The sequence below is a fragment of the Erithacus rubecula genome (genome assembly GCF_903797595.1).
Source record: "Erithacus rubecula genome assembly, chromosome: Z".
NCBI lineage: Eukaryota > Metazoa > Chordata > Aves > Passeriformes > Muscicapidae > Erithacus > Erithacus rubecula.
The window spans coordinates 29,354,492-29,378,463 of NC_136661.1; the positions used below are offsets into that span (position 1 = coordinate 29,354,492).

A 23,972-nucleotide genomic window follows, 5' to 3' on the forward strand; every position below is an offset into this window, starting at 1 on the left:
CTTTTTGGTCCAAGGATGAGGAGGAATTGTTGGGATGAATCCAGAACTGAGGTATGTCTAGGGATGGAAATGGTTCCAAGGGAAGGGAGAAGAGACTCTGAGCAGCAAGATTTATTGTGCTGGGATATAGACTCCCAGAAGAAGGGGCTGAAGACACATTGCTGGAATTGCTTAACACCAGGTTGGACAAAACACTGGAGTCTTTAGAGAGGTTATATAGTTGCAGATTTTTAAGGCTAGAAAGAACCACTTAGTCTAACCTCCTGCATGACTCATACCAGGGGATTTGCCTAAATGTATTCCAGTTCCAAGTTCAATAGCTGTCAGAAAAACACCCAGCCTAGTTTTAAAAGGAACTCCCAGCTCTAGAGAATCCATTGATTTCATGATAAGGTGTTCTCATGATTATTTACACACCCTCTTAAAGTGTGAGCTGTGTTTTCATGTCAGTTTTTCTAACTTCAAACCCCGTGTATCTGCTAAACTAAGGATCTTCTGTGGCATTGCTATCTCCATGTATTTTTATTCACTTTGATGTGTATCTCAGATGCTTATAACACCAGGTTCACCTCTGCTTTAGCCAGTCTCCTTCTCTAACAACTCTTGGAAACACTTATATTCTGCCAACTCTTCCAATTCCAATCCTTCAAAATAAGTACATTTTGTAAAGAAAGAGGCATAGCTTTCCTTCCTTAGCAATGGGCAAGTGTACTTTGATATCTAAAATGAGTCCTGCTGCTTGTGATTTACCCCATTTGCCAAGCCCCTTGGATAGGAGACTGTAACTTCAGTGCCAATATTTTAATAGACTTTCTCAACTCGAGCACGCAGTCAGCATTTAAGAGGAAGCAATAGCAGGGCTGGAAAGGGTTTTGCTTTGTCAACATGTATAGAGAAAAGAAATACACTTAAGTGAGTTACTAAAGCAAAGGCAATTAAAAGGGCAATGCTCTGATGTGCTGGTGGAACCATACCATGGCTCTCTCTGGTCTGACCTCAATCTCAAATCAAGTGTGTGCATAGAAATCCCTATATTTCTGCACAGGTTCAGGACTGTAAGGGTTTTTCCAGAGCAGATTCTCAGCATGGGATAGGCCACTCTTACCTGGATGCTCTCTTGATGCCAGTTCTGTTCTGGATGCTAATCCCAGGAATTTATATTAAAACACTACATATTCTGTCTCATGTGTGTGAGACACAGGGCTCCATTTTACACCTGATTTGTTGGATGAGAAGCTAGAGAAGCTTGGGAGGTCATTTAGGCAGTAAGCTGTGCTCAGAGTGTTTTGCAATCTTCCTGTCTAGACCACATCTCCCTGCCCTTTCTTTTTCTGGTCTCTGCTGCTGTGGATTTATATGTGTAGAAGACAAAGCTAAACTTGGTCAGAGCCTTAAAGTGATGCTGCTGTGCATAAATAAAACTGTATTTAGCCTGGTGATATTGTGAAAACTCTTAAAAATATCATGAAAGTATAGAAGCAAAAGCCAATTAAATCTTGGGATCAGCTCCCAAATGGATTTGCACTGGAGAGTCACACTTAATAAAATACAGAAAATTGCATTTTATTTTGGTACATAAATACTAGTAGTGGGGGATTGTGGCATTTAGAAGAGAGAATCACTCCACCAGAAAACTCACTTCAGCAAAATGATGCAGTCCAGTTGAGCCCTTTTTATGATCTGAGAAATGACTGTTTTTATAGCACACTAAATAAAACCTGCTATTTGAGCTGGAGGTTTATTAGTAAAGGTGATTTTGTCATAGCTGGGGAGGGAGGGGAGGAAGAAGAAATGAGGGAAGAACATCAAAGCAGAGATAGGTGTCATTTAGGAAAAGCACAGCAGTGTCCCAGAAATGCAGTGCCTGCCATCATCACCTCCCCAAGCATCACCAGAGACATTTTATATCACCATTCTGTTGTTTTTGTTGCTCCAGTACATTATTACAAGCCTGATTAATTTTCCCACACTGGTAAAGACTTGGCTCTGGGTGTGGTGAGGAACTTGCAAAAAACATCTGTGTGGAAGAGTTATCTGCAGGGAGCCAAATCTGGGGGCTAGTAAAATTGGTTCTTATAGGAGAGCAGTCAGATTTTACCAGGACAGCTTGTGATTTTGCAGCTGCCCAAAATCAACCCTTCTATGGTCTTGAAAGAGGCCTTGCAGCTGAGCATTTTTATTGCAAAAAAATATGTCCATGCCCCAAAGCCCCAGTGCAGTTCTGGGCATCCTCCTCCATACCTGTCTTCCATTATTCCTTCTTTAATTTTGTGGATTTAAAGTATGGATGGAAGACAAAAATATTCAACAGCTATGTCACAGGGACATTATCTTTAGTCCAGAAACAGAGATTTCTGCCACACTTTGGCCTCTTCAATGTGTTCAAGGAAATTTCCCCAGCTATCACTTCCTGAGGGTGCTACTGGTTCTAGGGAAAAGGGGAAAGGGATCACTTTTTATATGACAACAGTGGTGAAAAGCAGTCATGTGTTATGGGGAAACTGGAGCATAAATCTCCTGAAGCCCCACTCATCCTGTTGCCTTTTGCAAATGGAGCAGGTTCCACTGCATGTCAGCTTGGGCTGTTACAAGGAATGCACTCAGTGTGCAAGGGAAGATGAGAGTGTTCCTATTCCATCTGTCAGAAAGGTATTATTTTACTGTTGGAAACTAAGCAGAATCCCACTTTGCAGCCTGTTCTGAGACCAGTTTTTTGGGAGAGCCCAGACCACATCGTGTCTCTGGATGTGTGCAGCCCACAGCACTCGCTGGCTTCACACAAAGCACGGTGGCTCTTTGGTGTGCACCCAACAGAGCCAGAAATGCACCACCTGTGACCTCTTTAGGCAGACTTTGCAAAGGGAATGAACCTCCCACGTTTTGGTTCAGGTTGCTGGAGTTCACCATTTTGCAGTGAATTTGCTGAAGTCACAAGGAATGCTCTCACTGAATTCATGGGACAGGACCCAGATCTTTATTCAGGGAAGCTGGAAGACACTGTGTATTTGACCTGTCCTACAAATTTTAAAAAGGTTTATAACCCAGCTGTGCCTGATAGATGTTCTGGCAGATTTCTGGACCTTTTGCTAATGCTGTTGCACATTTAGTACTTCATGCTAGACCTTAGCTGCAATCAGAATGCTTTGAAAGAATTAATCTGGCGGTCAGTAACTGCTAAATGAAGTGCATGCTAAAAGAATGATGAGCTAACTGACTGCAGCTCACAGCTTTTATGAGCTCCCCTAAATGCCTGTTTTCAGGTGAATTCAGCATCTCCTTGACATTTAAGGACTCAATTTATAATCAAATTATTTAACTCTAGTGGAAAGAATCACTGGCCTCAATGGAAAAGCCATTTATATTTCTCCCATCCCTTAGAAGAGAAAGAGTATTCAAGGTAATGCTGCAATTCCTATATTAAATGAAGGATAAAAGAAACCTTTCAATGCAAATTAAGAATTGCGGGCTTTAAAAAATTACAGCAGAAACTTAAAGTGCATAGCTGTTAACATCCTTATTTCCAGTTTAGCAATCTCAGACATGCTGAGGGCAGCTAAGATGGTGAAAGGCCTTAAGGGGAAGCCACATGGGGATCTGCTGAGGTCACTTGGTCTGGTTAGCTGGAGGAGACTGAGGTCAGAACCCATTGCAGTTACAGCTTCCTCATAAAGGGAAGAGGAGGGGAAGACACTGATCTCTGTGGTGACAGTGACAGGACCTGAGGGAACAGCCTGAGGCTGAGTCAGGGAGGTTCAGGTTGGATATCAGGAACAGGTTTTTTCAACCAGAGGGTGTTTGGGATCAGGGAATGGCCACAGCACCAAAACTGACAGAGTTCAAGGACAGTTTTGGCAATGCTCTCAGGCACAGCAGGGGATTGTTGGGTTGTCCTGTGGAGAGGCAGGAGCTGTACTCAATGATCCTTATGAACTCACCCTATTCTGTCATTCTAGGATTCTGGGATTATCATCCCAGAAAACACCACAAGTTTTTCAGAGCTTACTGAAAAACCCCTTACTGCTTACTATTTCTGTACCCAGTCTGTCTTGGGATCCTTCTGCAGTTTTATTTTGGCTGAGCCATTGTACACATGTGCATTGACCTTTACAATTTGAAATTACACAGGGAAGTGGAAGAGCAAGATGAGATAGAAAGCTGGACAAGCAACGTCATAGTTACTCACTGGTGAAAGCAGTTCCACAGAATTAACCATTCCTGAAGGGATGGAAGTTTGGTTTTTAAATTATTAATAATAAAGCCTTAATGTCACTCTTGCAGTTAAGTTCATTAGCAAAGGTTTTGAACAAATGAAAGCATTCAGCTCAGAAAGGCACCTTGCTCTGCAAGCACTGGCTTTGTGGATGTAATGTCTGAAACATTTGCCTAAAAATCCTTCCACTGGCTTAAGGCCAAACAAGGACCAAACCAGAGTTATCTCAGCAGTTGAATGGGGAAAATTGTATGAGTCCTGTTGTAGTCCACCTTAGCTGGTGCCCAGTTGTTCTCTCCCAGCTCCCTAAACCAAGGCAGCAACCAGTGTTATGGTTAAACACGATATTTAAACCACATTGTTATGTCGGTGATGATGGGTTCTTTGTTGGAGATGACAGAAAAATCCCATTGTTTAGAGTTTTCCCAGACTTGGTGCATAATACAAAGCTCTGAATAGAACAGGGTTGTTTAAACATTTGATAAAGAAAATATATGCAGCAGTTGGTCTATTCCACCAGTAAGGAGCAGATCAGCCTGCAGTGCCAAATCCTACCTTCATAAATTCAACATGTTGTTGCAATTTGACAAAATAAAATCCTCAATCCCTCTATGTGGAAAATAGAAGTATCTGAATAGCAGCAGAAGATTGAAACAGTGTGCAAATTATTCAGTTTAAAGCTGGTAGCAAAATGAATTTGGAATAACTTTGGAATTTCTGAATTATTTAGAAAATCAAGACGCTTTACCAGGAATGCATGAAAAATTACAATTCACAACCATGTGAGCATCTTTGGACTGTTCAGTAATCTCTGCATTGATTTGTCTTTTCCTTGGATAAGTGCTTTAGACAAGATATTTTCAAAACAATCATGATGCCAAAGCCTGAATGTCAGCTTCTCTGTATTGATACAATCCCACAAACACACTGCACAGCCTGGGATGTTTTGTTTGGTGAATGGACACAAAGAGATGTTGCTTGGCTTTTAATTAACCCACTCCCACCCCATGCTGTGTTGTGCTCTCATGGGCATTTTTGCATTAATTTCTGCCTCTCCTTGTATGTCAAATGTTCAGGGCTTGGAACTGGGTTGTCTTTAAGGTCTCTTCTAACCCAAACCATTCTATCATTCTGTGGTCCACACTCCTGTGCAGCCTGATGGTTGGGCTTTGTGTTCTTTGAGACCCTGGGAGCTGTAGAAGGAGTAAAATCTGGGAATGATAAACAACAGTACCCTGGAAAATCCTCTCTTTTGGAACCTCAGCAATTAATTTTATGTTAGTGTGGCTGATGTGCTTTCTATTCATGTTTCAATTTTAATTAAAGCTCCTACATCAGTTTTGAGCTAGATTCAGTGGAGTTCTTCAGAAGTACCACTGTTTGTACTGTCATCAAGTGTAATTTTCTGGTTTGTATCCCTCATCCATGGCTGGAGTCACTGAGGACCTGAAGAAATTCCTAAGAACGTTTTAGAGGCTTGCAATTATGAACAGACTTGACTTGATCACAGGCTTCTCACACCTCATGTCCATGACTACTCAACCTGTAAGTCATCAGGCCAAAGTTATATTTGTCTGAGCCTGCTGTCTCCTCCACTTGGCATCTTTTATTTACAGAGTAATTCTGCCCTGGGAAAGCTCAGTGCACTCACCAAAAGACATGAAATATCTTCAACCTGGAGCTCTGATTAGAGCCTGCAAGTGAGCAGTTTACAGCCATCCCATTGGGACACAAGGGGAAATGCTCAATTTTGAGCACAAGTATGAGCTGAGCCAGGATTATTTATTAATGTGTTGGAGCTAGAAATCTCTTTTTCCCCTTTCTTTCCCAGGTTTTTTTCTCCAGTAACATGTGTTCGTGCATGTCTAGGAAGCAGAAGCTAAAGAGAAAGCTTTTTCAAGGGGAACAAATAACTTGGAGATTCTCCAGATTTTAGGAACTCAGGACAAGAACAGAGACTGATTTTTCAGAAGGCAGGTGGCCACTGCATTTTCAGTCAGTGCCTGCAGATTTATTCATTCAGCCTGGAACATCTCAGGCTGACAGTTTGCTAGACACCAAAGTTCTGTAATAAGGACTGTCTGAAGGATTTTTGAGTATAAAGCCCAGCTAAGCAGGTCTGAATTTGAGCCTGCCTTCCCTCTGAGAAGGCTGGATACAGGAAGGTCCACTTTGCATGGAGTCCCTCTGCCACAGCAGACTGCTAATGAGCTAATTCCATCCTCTGCATGGCTGGGAGACAGCTCCTGCGGATCCAGCACCCTGCCAGCTCAGGAGGCAAAGCAGAGCAAGTACCCTCACATATCACAGCTTCACCCCATGGATTTCCAATGACCTGCCAGCTCCTAGATGGCAAAATTGATACCAAAATATCCTTACAAGTTCCTAGAACTCACAGAGGTTTTATATGATGCTTTGATGAGATTTGCTCTTGCTGGTGAGGCAGGGGTGACCCTGAGATAAAAGAAATACCCTGATTTTACGTGACTTTATGCATTTAGGGAAGACTTTCCCCTTTTTATTTCTTTTTGTATCTTTTTTTTTTTTTCAATTTTGTTTCCATCCTTATGAAGAAGATAACAAAGGATGGTATGTCCCTAGAGCACACTGATGTGTCACTGTGGATGCCAATCCCCACAGACGCTCCTGATGTTATTAATTTTTAAAACAAACTTGCTGATTGAGGTTCTGACTGCCTTTAAATTGTCTCTACAAGGAGACTGTGTACTAATTAACCCACAGAAACAATCAATGATGTACCTTTTTCAAGTTTCAGGGTGATTAGAATATGAAAATGAAGAGCACAATGGTGCAGATGTTTTAAAATCACAGCAGACAGCAATTAGTGACATGGGAACCAGCTGCTTATCTCTCCAGATAAAGCCTCTTAATAGGGAATTACACTTGAGGAGCCATTACACAGATGGATCTGCGAATGATTTAAAGAGGGGGCGTTGTAGTATTAACTTTGATTTGCAAGCCAGATTCTTGACAAGCTTTATATGTGTTACCTCCTAAAAAGGTGCATTTGGAGTAGGAGGAAACATCCCTTTAAGCACTGGGATTTTATGGTTTTTTTAGGTCAGGTGTTGGGTTTCTCTAAATATATATTTAAAGTTATTTTTTTTAATTTGGATTTTAAAAAATCATCATTATTTTACTAGGCTGTTGATTTTGTTGCTGACATCTCCTTCCAATTTTTGCATTTGGATTGGAAACAGCATGTGGGTTTAGATGGAAGCTCAGTCAGCAGAGCAAGTATGCAGACAAGCATCCTAAAAGAGTCCCTGAGGGAGGGATTCTGCTGCTGGGTGCTACCTGCAGAGTAGGATGCTGCCCCTCATGGGACTGGTACAGCACCATCTCCTCAGCTGCAAGGGCTGCATGCCAGAATAAAACTGTTCTGGGAAGCAATCACATCTGCAGGTGCAGTGCTGCACAGGACTGGAGGGACAGGTATAAATATACAGCATAAAACCTCTTTTTGTCTATGATCAGTGATCACCATGAATGGGATCTATCCTGCTCACACATCCACCCACCCCTGCCAAAGATGGAGTCTGAAACTCATGAGTTTGTCATTCAAATCTTATTCTACCAGTAAGAGGATTCTAATCTTATAGTCTAAGGTTTAGCATGTGCTGGATCAGGTTGCTCAAGCCTTTTTGCATTTACAAAAGCTATGATCTTCTTTATGTGTATTCTATTTTCTTTAAAGGAAAGTTGGGATTATTTAACCTACTAAAAACATCCAGTAAACTGTATAGGAAGGGAAATATTGACTAAGTATGCAGAGTTGTACTAAAGTTACATGAGTTAATTTACACTTGTACTTCCACAAAAGAAGAAGGACCAGATTCTCATTGCAGAATAGTTGACTGTGGAAGAAAATCCCATTTAATGAAGGGGCAAATGCCCAACAGAGGCTGATGCTGGAGTTGAAGCATTTTAAGGTCTCATAAACCAAAAAGTAAATAAAGATAAATCCTTCTGTTTTTGTGAAAAAAGGCCCACTGTTCTTTATGCTGGTCTCAGCTGGCTGCCATGGGAGCTCTATTCAAGACAACAGCCCCATGGAGCTGGAGTACATTACATACTTATTGACAAATAAAGTAGAGACTTTGGGTGAAAGATATCAAGATACAGGTTTCTTAAGATTCCCTCAGCATCCTGACAGGTCTGACATCTCTGTCAGATGAGCAGAGTCTTGGCTTAGCTGAGCTGGGCCCCATTGGCTTTTTGGGATGGTGTTCATGCAGCAGGAAAAATTGAAGCCTAAACATTTGTGCCAATGGGATCAAACAGCCACCCAGATGAATCCATGGGGAATAAAATAACACTTGGCAGCATTACTTTCAACTGATTTAGTAGTGCTTTTGGGTACATATATCCACTGCAGCCACTGAAACCCAACCTACTGCAGCCAAATTGTCTCTACTCACTGTGTTGCAGAAGAATTATTTTTGGGTGGTATGGATGTGTCTGGTAAGGCAGAGCAAATAAATTCTACACTGCAAGAAGTTTCATGAGGAAAACCAGCAGACTGTAATGTGCTTGGGCAGATATATAGTCCTGACATTTCGCTTAGGAAATGGAGTCCCCTGATCCTGCAGACTGGTCATTTTCTGAAGGCCTGTTGAAATTGGAGTGCTTATCTGCGTGATTAAATGCCTCCAGAGTTGGCACCTTTGATGACATAGGCATATCTTTCTCATGAATTTTGAGATCAATGTGGTGGTGGCCCGTGCTGCTGGAGCAATGACAGGGCTATCATTAGGGATGTGCTGGGAGTTGCATCATCACTATGCAATGTACAGGCCAAGGAAATGAGGCTGGAGGAGCCAAGCCATATATCAGCGTTCATCACTGATCTATAGCTGGCCTCTCCATTCTGAGCCCTTATTAACTGCTTTAAAATACAGATCAGAGATTATTGCTCCTTCTAGACCATGGATCTCCATGTATGTGATAGATATGGGGAGGCCAAAATGTTGCTAGAGTGCAAAGTTTTTGTTCCCTGCTATAACCCTCCTTCTTATTTTTGTCTTTTCTTTTTTTTTTTTCCTTTTTTTTCTCTTCCAAATGAGATGTTTCAGGTCATTTAGTTTCACGGCTCGATACTTGGAAGTAACGTGTGTGTAAGAAGCTGGTTTGGTTGCAGCCAGCAGGCTGGATCTGTTCAGAAACAGCCTGGACCTGCTTCAGTGTGGGTGCTGGGGCCCAAGAGAGGCTCAGCTCAGCATTTTCAGGGCCCCTTCATGTCACAAGTTGTGGTGCCTCAGGAAGATGAAGTTTTGTGTGAGGCTGGAGTGAAGCAGAGCATCCTTCCCTGGGACATCACCAGGGGATATCCTGCCCATCTCCATGTGCCAGAACACTCATCCTAGTGGCTGGCAGCAGGAGAAGCTCAAATGGCCCAGGCAAAATGGATCTCAGGAGCTTTGGGATCAGTTTAAAATAATTAAAATAAAACAAGCTTTAAAAGTCTAGTGCGGGTGCGGGTGCTCCCTGGACCTATCCCAAGACATGGGCATGGATGGGCCCCCTTTTCTGAAGGAAGGCATCATTGTGGCTTGTGTCCTCTGTGTGCTGCAGGGCTCGTGTGTGGGAAGCCACTGTGAGGAAGAGGAGGAGAAGGATTCATTCCCCAAGGGCTGTTTATGCTTTCAGCTCCTTTCTCAGGCTGATGAAACCGGGTGTCGCTCACCCGCAACATCTGCAGCTCCACCACAGCTGCATGCTTTCCTTCTCTCACTCCACAATTCCTGGAAATCTCTGTTTTCCCTGAGCATGGCTGGTCCATGTGCACGACAGCTGAACTATCCACAGGATTTAAGAGTCCCCAATTGCTGCTCAGACAATGGACCAGAACAACTTCATCATTATTGCCTATTCCAGGAAAGCCACATGTCTATATTTATATGCGCATGAAAAATAGCTCAGCATCAATTTGTCAATAATGTGGCCACTAAATAATGTGCCATGGGCTTGGGGTTGTCTAGTCCTTTTCAAACTTCTCTGAAGTTGCTCAGAACTAGGGACACCTTGTTTCCCAAGCTCATTTCCCTCTTGCTCCCTTTTGCCTGCTTGCCCCAAGATTTCTGTTGCAAACACCCTAAAGGGAGACCCAACAGGCTACTGATAGAAACTTAATTGTAAAAGGGTGTTTGCAAGAACACAAGACACACAGCAGTTACTATCTACTTTGCTTTGCTTGGTTAGGTTTTTATTTTAAGTCTGATCATTTATTTGACATTCACAACAGTGTCAGTAGTTTGTACACCTAGTCCTGCCTGTAGTATTAGGTGTACAAAAGCACAGTCTGGGCTTTACAAAATAAAAGCTGGAAAATTTAAAAAGTAGGAAAAAAAACAAAGAAGAAAAAGAAAACAGGTCAACCAAAGAAAGTAAAAAACAAATAGATAGATACTTTTGCTTTAAAAGGAAAAATTTACAGCTGAAGTAAACAAAATTTTTTTAGCTGGAGGCCCACCAAGAGAAAAACAGTAGAGTTTCTTTTACTCTGTAAGAGTCTTCAGCATAATTCTGCCCTTGCTGTAACCTCTGTGGCTTGAAGAGCTCCTGTCAGAGTAGAAATCATGTTGAAAATATCTCTCACCAATACTGCAAATAGCAGAGTTTTAAAATGGGAAGGGAGTAATGCAAATCTTGAACCTGCCAAGTGTGCCTCACACATTTGACGCTATGCATATGATTTTAAGCACTAAGTATGCGGGGATGGCTTCCATGTGGAAATTCAAGTAAATCTTTGCAGAATCTGCCTTCATAGGGAAGTGGACCCTTGGGTTTTCCTCTTGTTTGTTACAACTTCCAAGATAATTTTTCAGTTTTCTTGTTTACAATAATGAGTTTAATTGCTGCTGTTGAGCCTTAAGTTCTGTGAGCAATTATTTTTCAGGAAAAAGGCATTCTCACCAGGAGGCTGAGTTGCACCATTCATCCATTGAAGGGGAATATTTCACTTGTGTTTTAAATTAAAAATCAATAGAACATGTTCCCTTAGCAATTTTGCATTTATAGAAATATTTCCACTGTTTTTAGAGCAGGGAAACCAAACAAAACTTGTTTACTGTGCATGAAATCTAAATGCAAATTTGGCTCAAGTATAGGAAGATTTTATAAAGGTTCCTGACTCTTACAATGGCATTGTTATTATTCACTGCATAAAGAAAGAGCTACAACCAGTGGTTATGAATGGACTGCTGAACTAATTTTTTTTTCCTGTTTATTTTCTGCTCCCTTCCAGGTTTATGACAGGCCACAAAAGCATTCTGCTCTGCACTATGATCCAGGCCTCCAGCAAGACTTCACCAGTGACACCTTAAAATCAAAGCACCAGCAGAAAAGTAGCAATCAGCACCACATCGACTGGTCAGCGAGCTCCGACACCGGACCCGCTTCTCAGAGTTGCTTCATCAACACAGAGCCCAGTAGAGAAGCAATTAGTACCACCAAGGTCTCTGCTCTGGAGCCAGGAGTTTCCTACAGCAAATCCCAGGCCAAGAAGTCCAGCAGCAGCAGCAGCAGCAGCAGCAGCAGCAGCAGCACGTGGGGGCAGCTGTCGGTCAGTAGCAAGGAGCTGGCGATTTGCAGCGCGGTCCCGTCGCCCAGCGGCATCAGCACGGCCACCCAGCCAAGCAGTGCCTCTGAGTGCAATGGGCTTTTGCCTCTTGGAGATCAAGAGGGAGGTGTGCAGCTGGAGGCCCCCGACCAGCCCGCTGCAAGTACGAAGAAGAAGTCCAGCAAAAAGGACTTGATGAGCCAAACCATCCAAACCACAGATATCGAGTGGGTAAAGAGTGCTCAGAAAGCATTTGACAGCAAATCCCATGACAGTATGGAAGGGAAAAAGGAGTCTTACTCGATGGACAGCATGTTGGATACATCACCCTTGAAGCAGAATCCCATTTCTGCCAGCAGTTGTGAAAGTGACACCAATCACGTACGAATTACTATCCCAATAAAGTCTCCGACAACAGATGCATCTGGCCACAAAAGGAAAAAGAGGCAATCCATGAAATCCTCCATAGAGAAAACTATCCAGGAGAAAAGCCTGCCCTCCGTGCTTGCTTTGAGCAGTGAAATGGCAAACAGGACCACCAGCTCTCAGTCAGAGGGGAGTAAAAAAGATGTTCGAGCTCCAAAGCCAGGGAAAGTGATTGAAAACGAGTCCCCCTTAGCAGCTATTGACAGTGGTGCATTCACGGACAAAGCGTCCCCAAACAGTGCCGCCCGACTTAGAAAACCTCTGCCTGTGACATCCACTCTCCTACCCACCAATCTTTCCACAGCTGGCAAATTACCTGACGTCCAGCACCCCAAACATGCAGCTAAGCGTCGGTGGACCTGCAGCAAACCTAAATCTATTATTCGGGAGACTTCCCTGACAACATCTGAGAAGCTGATGGTGGAGCCTCCTTCTGCCTATCCCATCACACCATCCAGCCCTCTGTATACCAACACAGACAGTCTTACTGTGATCACACCTGTCAAGAAAAAAAGAGGACGACCAAAGAAACAGCCTTTGCTCACTGTTGAAACCATTCATGAGGGGACCTCCACCAGCCCAGTGAGTCCAATCAGTCGTGAATTTCCAGGAACAAAGAAAAGGAAGAGAAGAAGGAATCTGGCCAAGTTTGCCCAGATGGTTCCAGGAGAGGACAAGTCTATCAGTGAACTCAAATTTCACAAAAAGGTGGGGAAACTTGGGGTCTTGGATAAGAAGACCATCAAGACCATTAATAAAATGAAAACCCTCAAGAGGAAGAACATTCTCAATCAGATCTTGTCCTCCTGCTCCAGCAGCATAGCTCTGAAAGCAAAAGTCCAGCCACCATCTAGTGCTGGGCCAACCACCATTGATGCCAGGCTAGGGAAGCAGATCAACGTCAGCAAGAGGGGGACTATCTACATTGGTAAAAAACGGGGCAGAAAGCCAAGGGCAGAACTGCAGCCTCAGCCAGAAGAACCTAAGACAGCCATCAAGCACTCAAGGCCTGTTTCCAGCCAGCCAGAAAACCCAGCAGTGCCTTCCAACCTGCAGTCACTTGTGGCATCGTCACCAGCAGCTATTCATCCGCTTTCAACACAATTAGTGGGGATCAACGGCAACCTCAGCCCTGCAAGCACTGAAACTAATTTTTCAGAGTTAAAAACTATGCCAAATCTTCAACCTATCAGTGCTCTTCCTACAAAAACCCAGAAAGGAATGCACAGTGGAACTTGGAAGCTGTCTCCACCCAGGCTAATGGCTAATTCACCTTCTCACCTCTGTGAAATAGGTTCTCTGAAGGAAGTCACGCTGTCGCCAGTGAGCGAGTCTCACAGTGAGGAAACCATACCGAGCGACAGTGGGATAGGTACAGACAACAACAGCACCTCTGACCAAGCCGAGAAAAGCTCAGAATCCCGCCGGAGATATTCCTTTGATTTCTGCACCCTGGACAATCCAGAGGCTATCCCATCTGACACCAGCACAAAGAACAGGCATGGTCACCGGCAGAAGCATCTCATTGTGGATAACTTTCTCTCTCATGAAAGTATTAAAAAGCCAAAGCACAAGAGGAAAAGGAAAAGCCTGCAGAACAGAGATGACCTCCAGTTTCTGGCAGACCTTGAGGAACTCATCAATAAGTTTCAAGTGTTCAGGATTTCCCATAGAAGTTATACATTTTATCATGAAAATCCATATCCCAGCATCTTCAGGATTAATTTTGATCACTACTACCCTGTGCCATATATCCAGTATGACCCATTGCTCTATCTTCGCAGGACCTCTGATATGAAGTCTAAGAAGAAGCGTGGTAGACCTGCCAAAACCAATGACACCATGACAAAGGTGCCTTTTTTACAAGGGTTCGGTTACCCTATTCCCAGTGGGAGTTACTATGCACCCTATGGAATGCCTTACACATCAATGCCTATGATGAATCTTGGTTACTACGGTCAGTATCCAGCTCCTTTGTACCTGTCTCACACGCTTGGAGCGGCTTCCCCATTTATGAGACCTACCGTGCCCCCACCCCAATTCCATGCAAGCTCTCATATGAAGATGTCCACCACTGCCAAACACAAAGCAAAACACGGAGTGCACCTACAAACCCCTGTGGGAATGGGCCTTGGAGACATGCAGTCCTCTTTGGCTCCTCCGAAGGTTGGAGGAACAAGCCTTTCAAGTGGCCGACTTCACAAAAGGAAACACAAACACAAGCACAAGCATAAGGATGAGCGGATATTGGGGACTCACGAAGATCTGAGTGGTCTCTTTGCTAGCAAGTCCACTGGCTTCTCCAGCCACGCCATCAACGAGAGGCTGAGTGGCTCAGACAAAGACCTGTCCTTGCTCAACGAGAAGAGCAAGCATAAGGAGAAGCAGAAGCACCAGCATTGTGAAACCGGGCACAAAGGCTCAAAGAGTAACTTTGAAGTGGATACGCTGTCTACGCTATCACTTTCTGATGCCCAGCAGTGGTCACAGAGTAAAGATAAAAGTGACTCAAGCAGTGATCCCATTGACTCTTGCACAAAGAGATACTCTGGTAATACTGAGAGTAATGGAAGGTCAGAGTCCCTGGACATGTTTGGTGAAATGAATTCCTCAAGTGAGAAGCGGGACAATGATGCAAGTGGGAATAAAAGAAGAAGCTTTGAAGGCTTTGGAACTTACAGGGAAAAGGACATTCAGCCCTTCAAGACAAATAGGAAGGACAGAAGTACTTTTGATTCTTCAGCCTCTTCAGGTAAGTTTTGTTTTATTCTATTTTATATTAACTGCATTAAAATTTCCATGCTGAACAAAGAGGGACTCATCATTTACAGCAAATACATTTATGTGTTAATAACTTTTATGGCTTTCATTCTTCATCCAAACCTAGGAGAGATCATCAAGAAAGTTGACCACATCTTAGGCCCAAAATTTTACAAGTATTTGAGTTGATACACAGCATTTTATAAATATTTGTCCTGCCTTCACCTACCTCTCATGACTTGCTGCATTTCTTTCTAAAATCTGACCATTGCGTTCTGCAACAGCAGCAATTGTAATACCTGTTGGCAAGCTGGTCATCCCTCTAATCAGTGTCTATCATCAAATTATCAAAGTCACTGTCCAGCCTTTAGGAGAAGAGCAGAATCTCTCCTCTGGCCCATAAAGTGACCATTTGTTGATGGGATGGACCAGACAGGTGGGAAGGTGTGAAGCTGTGACAGTGTCCCATTATGTGTTCTACTGCTGATCCAGAGGCATCCACCATGAGTGATGGCTGGGCTGAATATTTGGACATCCTGTCCTAATGTAAAATCTGTCACTCCCAGCTGCAGGTGTCTTGTAAAATAATTTTCCTGAGCATTGGGAAAGGATGGTGTCCTGGAAACAAATCCTCACCAATGGACTCTGGAGACTTTTAGGTCTCATGACTTGGAAATGGAAGCTGAGTAGATGAAGAGGGAGGAAGCTCCTTTTGGCTGATGAGGACATCTGTTCCTCTCCTGCAGAGTGGGAAAAAAGGGAACCTGAATCTTGCCTGAGAGACTGAATTTACAATAGGGAGCTGCTTTTGTGATGACACAGAGGCAGGTGTTTTGGTGCATTATGAATGAATTTAGATTGGGAGCGAGCCCAGTGCTTCTACACCACCAGATATTAATCACAAAGCAGATTTCACACTTAGTTCTGGAAAGGGGTGAACTTTTCTGAGTCAACCAGTGGTGGATGGGATTCTGATGTGCTAAAAAAGTGCTTCAAAGAAAAGTAGCTGATAGCCTTCAAAATTAAAAGAAAATTAACTGAGAACACAGGAGTAGAGAATTTGTGTAACTTGCCAATGTAAGGCTCTAAAGTTTTTTACTGACTTGTGACTGAGTTCCAAAGACTGTTTAAGCCATGTTTAAGCCACACAAACATTTCCAATTCCTTTACCAAGACCAGAATCTGAAATACAGTAGTGAAACGTGGTCTGAAATGACAGTTTACCCCATGAAAACATTCCCATTCATAATATCATATTATACTAGACCATCAAAAAATGATACATCCAAAAATGTAAGAAAATATATTGAAATACGTCTCTGAGCACCAGAGTTGCACCATGCCTGACAAGGACTAAAGGTATTCACACCAGGTGCTGCAGTGGCTGTTTCATTAAGGAAGTTGTGTCCTAGCACATAGGATTAAAAGGCTTCAAAATGTTTAACAAGTGTATTTTTTTTTTTTTTTTGATGAAAGTTCATAGTTTTCACAGTTTCCACAGTTTGATGGCAGCCTTTGCATTTGTAGTATTTTTGCTCTTTGAACAGAAGATATTTGCTAAATCTGTAATTTTCAATATATTTTACTAAGGCATAGAGCAAACTGTCAAAATTCCCGACAGGGGTGAACTCAAATTAGTTTCCAAAGTAGGGGCATGATCCCCACCAGGCTGACTTGAAGATGGATTTAGTAAAGAAAAAGTTGATTTAATGTTATTTTCCTTCAGTTTATTCCCTGTGACAATAAAAGTATATGATAGAGGGCTAGAACTTGCTGTGGAAGTGCCATTAGATTTGAAGCTTAAACTTTTTAAACTAGTTGTTTAAACTGAAATTGTTTTTTTAGTTTATTTTTGCTCTTCATGATTGCAGCCACACAGCATTCCTCATAACCTAATCCATCAGCTCTCAGATTATTAATTTATTTCTTCATTGTCATGCTATTATTTGGATGGAAAAATCATCAGCAGTTAGCTAAGCAGAGCCAGATAACCAGAGCCATACCTTGCACTACAAGGAAAAATACTAAAACTAAACTCTGCCAAGAAAGGCCTGGAGCCAAGACTGCTCATTAAAGCTTAGGAACATCTGTCTGCTTATGACTGCCTAAGATCTCAGTGCAGCTTTTTTTCCTCTCTGCCTTTGACCTTCACTGGGATTCCCAGCAGAGGTCTGCACTCGAGTTTAGCCATAACCATTTAACCAGTTCCCACAGAGGGAGGATTACTCTCTTTCATGATAACCTTCACCTTCTTCCTCCTAAATCACCTTGCTTTTCCCTGAGGATGTTAAACAAGGATTGACTAATCAGAAAAAAGAATAAAAGGTAAAAGAAAAAAAAGCTGCATGAGGACATATATGTCTGTCCCAGGAGGCAACTTCCTTGGCCTGATTGTTTTTTCCTTTCAATATTTATCATCTTTCACAAGTTAAAAATAATATATAATAGATATAAGGGCAGACATCCTGAATATTCTGATGAAAGCTGAAATTAGATTTATATCACCATTTCAGTGTTATCTCTACTGCATTGACATTGTGCTCTGTACTGCCATTTGTAACTTCATTGCAATTCTTCTGGAGATAAAATAAGAAGCACAACCTCCCCACACTCACCTGTGATGAGAGGGATGAGAGAACCATTTATTGTTCTTTGGTGATTCAACAATTTGTTTTAGTGTGGTGTGCAGCTGCAGGTACCATTGTATTGTTGTTAATTTATGGTTTTGTCTGTGTTGTGACTACATTTCTAAGAAGTTTGGTTTTCCTTTGTGATAGGTAGTGGTCATGCTTATGGTAGAAAACAGTCCTGTTGTATAATCTTGAAGCCTAGATAGGGTTTTACTATCTAGAAAGATACAGGCCATAAAGGGAAGAGTTGTCCTTCTTACCTTTTGGAGAGGCAGTTCTGGCACAAATGAGGTGCCTGGCACAGGTTGCCCAGAGAAATTATGGATGCCTCATTCCTGGAATTGTTCATGGACTGGGTTGAGGCTTGAGTACTTGGGCTAGTGGAAGGTGTCCCAGCTCAAGCCAGGAGGTTTGGAAATCGATGATATTTCAAGGTCCCTTCCAACCAAATTATTCCATCTGCTGTAGAAATATGTGCCCAAGGTAAACAGACCCATTGAGGGACTGTCACCAGTTACTTTGGTTGGTCACAACAAAAGTCAGTTTATTTTCCTGCACCAACCAGGACTATCACTGGCCATTTTTAGTGGAGATCTTGTGAGCTTTGAGTCAGTGTACATCTTTTTGGACCACTTTGGGTTAAATGTGCAGTGTAAGTACATATGTCTAATTTCCCAGCAGCCTGACTGTTTCCACACCATTATTCTGGAGAAGCTGGTGGTCCTTCCATAATGACAATCTAATAAATCTTCTCATCCACACCTCACGACCTGTTGCATCCTGATGCCTTTTTCTGAAATTGTTTTTTTTGCTAAATATCTTGTGCTTGTCTAACCCTCCTGCATTAAGAAAGATTAATTAATCAAAACTAATTTAATGATACTTTTCTGTTTAGCCAAAGACTACTCCAGTGCATTAGCCTGGCCTACAGGCAAGAATATGGCAGAAAGTGTTTCAGATCCTGCCCTTTCACTGATACTTGGGCACATCCTAGACTGAACTATCAAGTTATGTGCACCAAGCATTGGCTCAGTAGACTCCTTCCTTGCCACAATCAGAGGTATACCTCAACATGTTTGCAAAACAGCGCTGGAGTCCCTCTGGCACTGTGTGACCTGAGGCACATTGCAGAGCTGAATGGATGAGCCTTTCATCTGCTTTCCTGGTGTTACTAAAGCCCCAGGTGAGGGACCCAGGGAGAGGTCACAGATTGGTGCTGCAGCTGGGCTGGGGAGATTGAGAGTAGAGCTGTTTTAAAGAGGTCCATGTGGCAAACTCCACATGTCCTTGTCATGTGTCTGCCTGTTTCATGATGCTGGAGAAGAGACTCCCACTGCTGATGGCAGTTTCAATACCACAGGAAAAAAGCAAGATTGTTTTTCTCTTACCTTTTTCCTTAGGCAGATTAATAGGGAAAAGCACATTTAACCTTTTAAGGTGCATAAATAAGATGGCAATTTGCATGTACAATCTGTGAGATTATATCCTACAATCACTGCAGGCCAGGATGAAGCTGGAGGTGAAGCAGAGGTTGAGAGGTGCTATATCAGGGCTACATTTCTGCTTTAATTTGTAGTGAGGCTAATCAAGGTCTGTGCTACCTTACTGTCACACAATTTCTGCCTCCTTTTTTTTTTTTTTTAACAATGATTATATGAACAAAGATTGCCTTGCTTGCGTTGGGTATCATACCTTAAAGATCAGCTAGGAAGTACATTGGTTTAATCAGATACAGCACAGACACCACACATAGTATATTTACAGGAATATAAAGTTAATCATATGCAGCTATTAGGAAAGCAGCAATCATCAGTCTCCGAATGCTGGATAGCTAGCATGATGAACATGCTTTATAAATTAATGCTTAACTTATCTACAAGCCTCCCAGGCCTTCCCCCCTCATTGTCCAGCAGTGCTATGAGCTGAATTTCTTCTGACTTGAATTTCTGACTTGACCTTTCCTCCTCATCTGTTTTGTACAGTACTGGTTTTACTCTTGGAGGAATCAGTATCTGCTTTAGCTAGGATCAGTCACAGTTTTACAATGACAAGGGATCAATATCTCAGTAGTGGATAAACACATTTATTCTACAAGTATGTGCAGATGTAGGTAAATAGTGTTAGGCAATTGCCTTATTCATTAAACTTTGCTGAGTTTTCGCATAATAATACTTTCCACAAATCATTTATTATTTTACATAGGTCTGGTTCATTATTCTGCAGTGAACACACTGTTTCAGTGATAGTGGAAACAGGACCACACAGTTTGACCCACTGTTTTGGGTCCCTTATGGCAAGAAGGATATTGAGGTGCTGGGGTGTGTCTAGAAAAAGGCAACAGACCTAGAGGAGTGTCTGGAGCACAAGTTCTGATGAGGAGTGGCTGAGGGAGCTGGGAAGGGGCTCAGCCTGGAGAAAAGGAGGCTCAGGGGGGACCTTGTGGCTCTGCACAGCTCCTGACAGGAGGGGACAGCCAGGTGGGGGTCATTCTCCTCTCACATAATAAACAATAGGAAAAGAGGAAATGGCCTCAAGTTGCTCCAGAGGATGTTTAGCTTGGGTATTAGGGAAGACTTCACTGAAATTGTTGTTAGGATTGGAACAGGCTGCCCAGTGAAGTGGTGGAGTCACTGTCCATGAAACTGTCCAAAACCATGTAAAAAGTGGTGATTTAGTGGTGGGTCTTGTCAGTGCTAGGAGAATGACTGGAGTTGGTGATCTTAAATGCCTTCTCCAGTTTTAATGCTTCTGTGTTTCTATGAACATCATAGAATGTGTGATGAACATTCTCCATCTGACCAGCCTGAAGACATGAAATGAATGCCTGTTTCTGGCTGGGTCTTGCATATATACTTGTGGGTGAACCTTTAGACATTGAAATAAGAAAGGAGAAGTCAGTATTGGGTGATGCAGGAAGTTGAATAGACATCCAGCAAAACACATAAATATATATATAATAGCAAAGATTTGATTCAACAGAACCTGAGTTTTGTATGGCACTGTGTGCATGAATTCAGAGGCAGACTGATGTATAGTCTAGGATTTGCAGGACCATATTTTAGTTTTCTCATGTATCTGCAGAAAAAATATCCTAATTGCAGTTAACCTCAGTGTTTGAGTGGGTGAAAGGGGACAAAAGCAGTTTCCTGCCATACAGTGCCACAGTGAGCTCTGATACTCACCAGTGCCCAGTGAATGCAGTGTTAGACCCATGGCACTGCTTGAAGTGGATGGAGAAGAGCCAGGTAAGAGCTGCATTGACTGAGGATGTGTGGGCTCCCTTTCCCCTGGGGAGCCTCTGCTGGGGTTTCCTCAGACACCCCAGGCTCCAACATAGCTTCCAGCAGCAGCATAAGTTTTCCAAGCCCCAGTTTTAGTCTGGGGTTGTTCCCTCCCACTGTGCCCTGTGGTGAGGGACAAGAGCTGCACAGTTGCAGTGTGAGTGTTTGTCCATCTGGCCCATAAAAGTTACCATCAGAGCTTTGAAAAAAAAACCCCTATTACTTGTAAATATATTGCATTCATCAAAACAGCTGTTTAGGGCTCTGAATATTTAGGAAACCAAACAAACTAAACAAACACAAGCTACTGAAACTACTTCCAAAAGCATTATCTGGCCCCTTTAGAATAAATGTCCTTCTAGTTTTCCACTAAGTTTTCTATCAGTCCTATGGAGAGGAGACCAAGCCAGCATGACTCTTGCTACTTTCTGCCTATGTTGTATGCTAAAGGGATATGCTGCTGATTAGGAAAGTGAAATTAAGCATTCCTTGAAAATGTTTTGACTAAGGCAATTTAAATACAGTGAATTTTGTTATTATTGTTGTTGTTTGAAAGCTACCTCTTGATTTACTGTGTTGCTTCCAATGTCTGCACCGACCAAGGAGAGAAGAAACAGGAGGGAAGCTGGAGTGGGAGAGGAAGCAGGACTATTTATCACCCAACCTAACTTTTATTTCCTCTCTTAATGATTGTATGTTTATTGCACTGCCTGAGGCTCAGTACAAAGTCTTTTAGACCAGCCACGAATTAATCAAATTAAATTCTGTGACCCTTTTGCTTTTTGGGAGTGTTACAAGCCTCCCAGCACCCTGCCTAATTTCTGCTTCTTAGTTTGCTCTCTGTCCTGCAGTCAAGCAGCTCTTCCTTCGCAACTTGGCGTCTCCCAGCTATTTATCTTCACTCTCTCTGGCCAATGCCAGAACATCTTGTTTGAAGTTTTTATTCAGACCACTGCTAGTTTATGAAGTTGTGCAGATTCCACATTGGGTGAGCAGCTGCTTCACGTCAGACACAATTGGCCTCTGCTGGGCTCTTGGCTTTAAAAGGCGATAAAGAATCACGGCCAGATTCTCATCTCAGCCCTGCATAAATCAAGAGTCTCCCCATTGAAATTAGTGGGGTTGACTTCAGGAGTGAAGTGTCTGCTGAGGCAGAAGGACAGTGTGGGGCTGGGAATTTCCATCCATGGGTCCAGTGGCACACCAGAGCAGGACACTGGACATGCCAGGGTTCTTTTGTCAGCATTCAGCCTGCCAGGTGCTGAAAACAGCCTTGGTTCAGCATTTATGACATTTTCTTAGCTTAGAAAGAGTGGGCTTGCTAAGACTTTGATGGTGCCAGCCTGGGTATTTGTGTAAGTGGCAGTTTAAGAATTGTTAGAGGGAAGAGTATTTGCTTTAGCTCTGGACTGTACACAATGCTGTTTCCTGGCAGTGATAATGTAGGTGCAAGGCAAGAGGTCAGTTTGGATATACGGAGGAGGTAAAACAATGCTGCACCTTCTCTACAAACCTGGTGATCAGTGCAACTCAAAGCTGGGCACAGGAAAATCTGAGCTTAAGGCATCTGTCAGTGAGAGGGATCCTGATGCACTCAGAGCACCCTGCATCCTGTCCTACTCAGCTGCAAAAGTGAGAGTTGGGGTCTGACCTCCAGAACATGATCTGAGGCTGCTCCTCCATTCCCACTGCCTTCCAGGAGTTTTATGTGTCACAGCAAGAGAAAACTTAAAAGGGCTGACTGCAATAATGATGTTGAACAACAAAAGGAGAAAGAATGTCCTGTTTTAAGGTCTCAACAAGAAGGAAGTCAGAATAATTCCCCTGTAGATCAAGGGCTGAGTGGAGGGTTGGGAAAGGAAAGTTTTGACTGCCCATGGAGGAGTCTTTACACAACCTCAAATACTTGAAATGACCCAAGGACTTATAATAGGAATTATTAGTGATTTGTCATTGAAAACATGCACCTGTACATAGATTCCCATAAGCTTTTGCAGCTGCACTGGGTCTGACAGAGTTTTCTCATGGCACAGTGCAGCCTTCAGGAGGCTTCAGGACTATGTGCAGTGCAGAGTTAACTGTCAAGCAAGGGCAGGACTGGATGGCTCGAAGGGATTTGCTAATGAGCTATCAAGCTGTGGGTCACTGGTTGAAATTTAATCTGTAAGAACAGTGACAGAAAATCAAATCAAAGTGCTGACGTCAGAGTGATGCTGGAGAGGAGAAAGCGTTGCTGGTGCCTTATGCAGCACAGAGAGGCAGCTCAAATAAACTGGAGAAAACTGTGAGGAGCTTGTTGGGATCTCAGCTGCAAAGTACAGCTCAGCCAATTTGTGTTACACCTGTCACTAACTCACTTCTCTCAGTGTAGTTGCTTGTGAATGACAACAGAATATCTCCTTAGACAATCTGACTGAAACCCAGCCCTACAAAGAACAGAAAACACACTTGTGGAGACACCTGGGTAGAGCTTGCTCAGCAAAGAGTGTCACAGAATGTGAACCAGCAATGCACCACAAAGATCAGTAGCTTATGGTGCTGCTGACAGAGTTTTTATTGTGATTAGGTCCTAAATCCAGGTCAGTAGGAAAAACATTCCCATCCCCATCTCATGAGGAAATTTGGTGGTTTCACCATGGCTTTCTCAGGGCTGGGGAGGGCTCACATCCCTGCAGGCTGTTAAACCTGCTCTTGTGATTTTCATGGTTTCCAGAGGGAAGGTTGAGGAAGGATGGGACAGGGCCACCAGATGCCCTCAGCAGGGGTAGTGCTATTGAGTATGTTGGCTCAGGAGGCTTATTCTGGTGCTTTTTACCCCTCTGGTGGTGTGTCCTTCACTGCTTTTTGGAGGGGATTCAGTGGTCCTTCCTCTGGTCCAAGCAGCTGAGCTGAGGATACAGAATTTCTCCAGATGGCACAGATTTGCCATTACAGCTCCTGTTTTTGGCCTTCCCTGCCTCCACTGTAGCAATAATCAGCATTGTTTTTTGTGCCAGCTACGATTAGTTGGCATAAAGAGAAACTTAAGTGAGTTGACACAGCCTTTGCATTGTTTGGTTTGCTAAAAAAAGGAGAGAAAAAAA

General features: G+C 42.9%; 1 protein-coding gene across 4 annotated transcripts in view; it reads left to right on the forward strand.

Annotated features, from left to right (window-relative positions):
• Window positions 1–23,972, forward strand: part of SETBP1 (SET binding protein 1) — a 244,314-nt gene that overhangs the window by 150,944 nt on the left and 69,398 nt on the right. For all 4 annotated transcript variants that reach the window (XM_079330330.1, XM_079330331.1, XM_079330332.1 and 1 more), the window contains one exon: window positions 11,478–14,970. In XM_079330330.1, coding sequence (XP_079186456.1) covers window positions 11,478–14,970 — 3,493 coding nt within the window. The remainder of the gene's footprint in view (window positions 1–11,477; window positions 14,971–23,972) is intronic.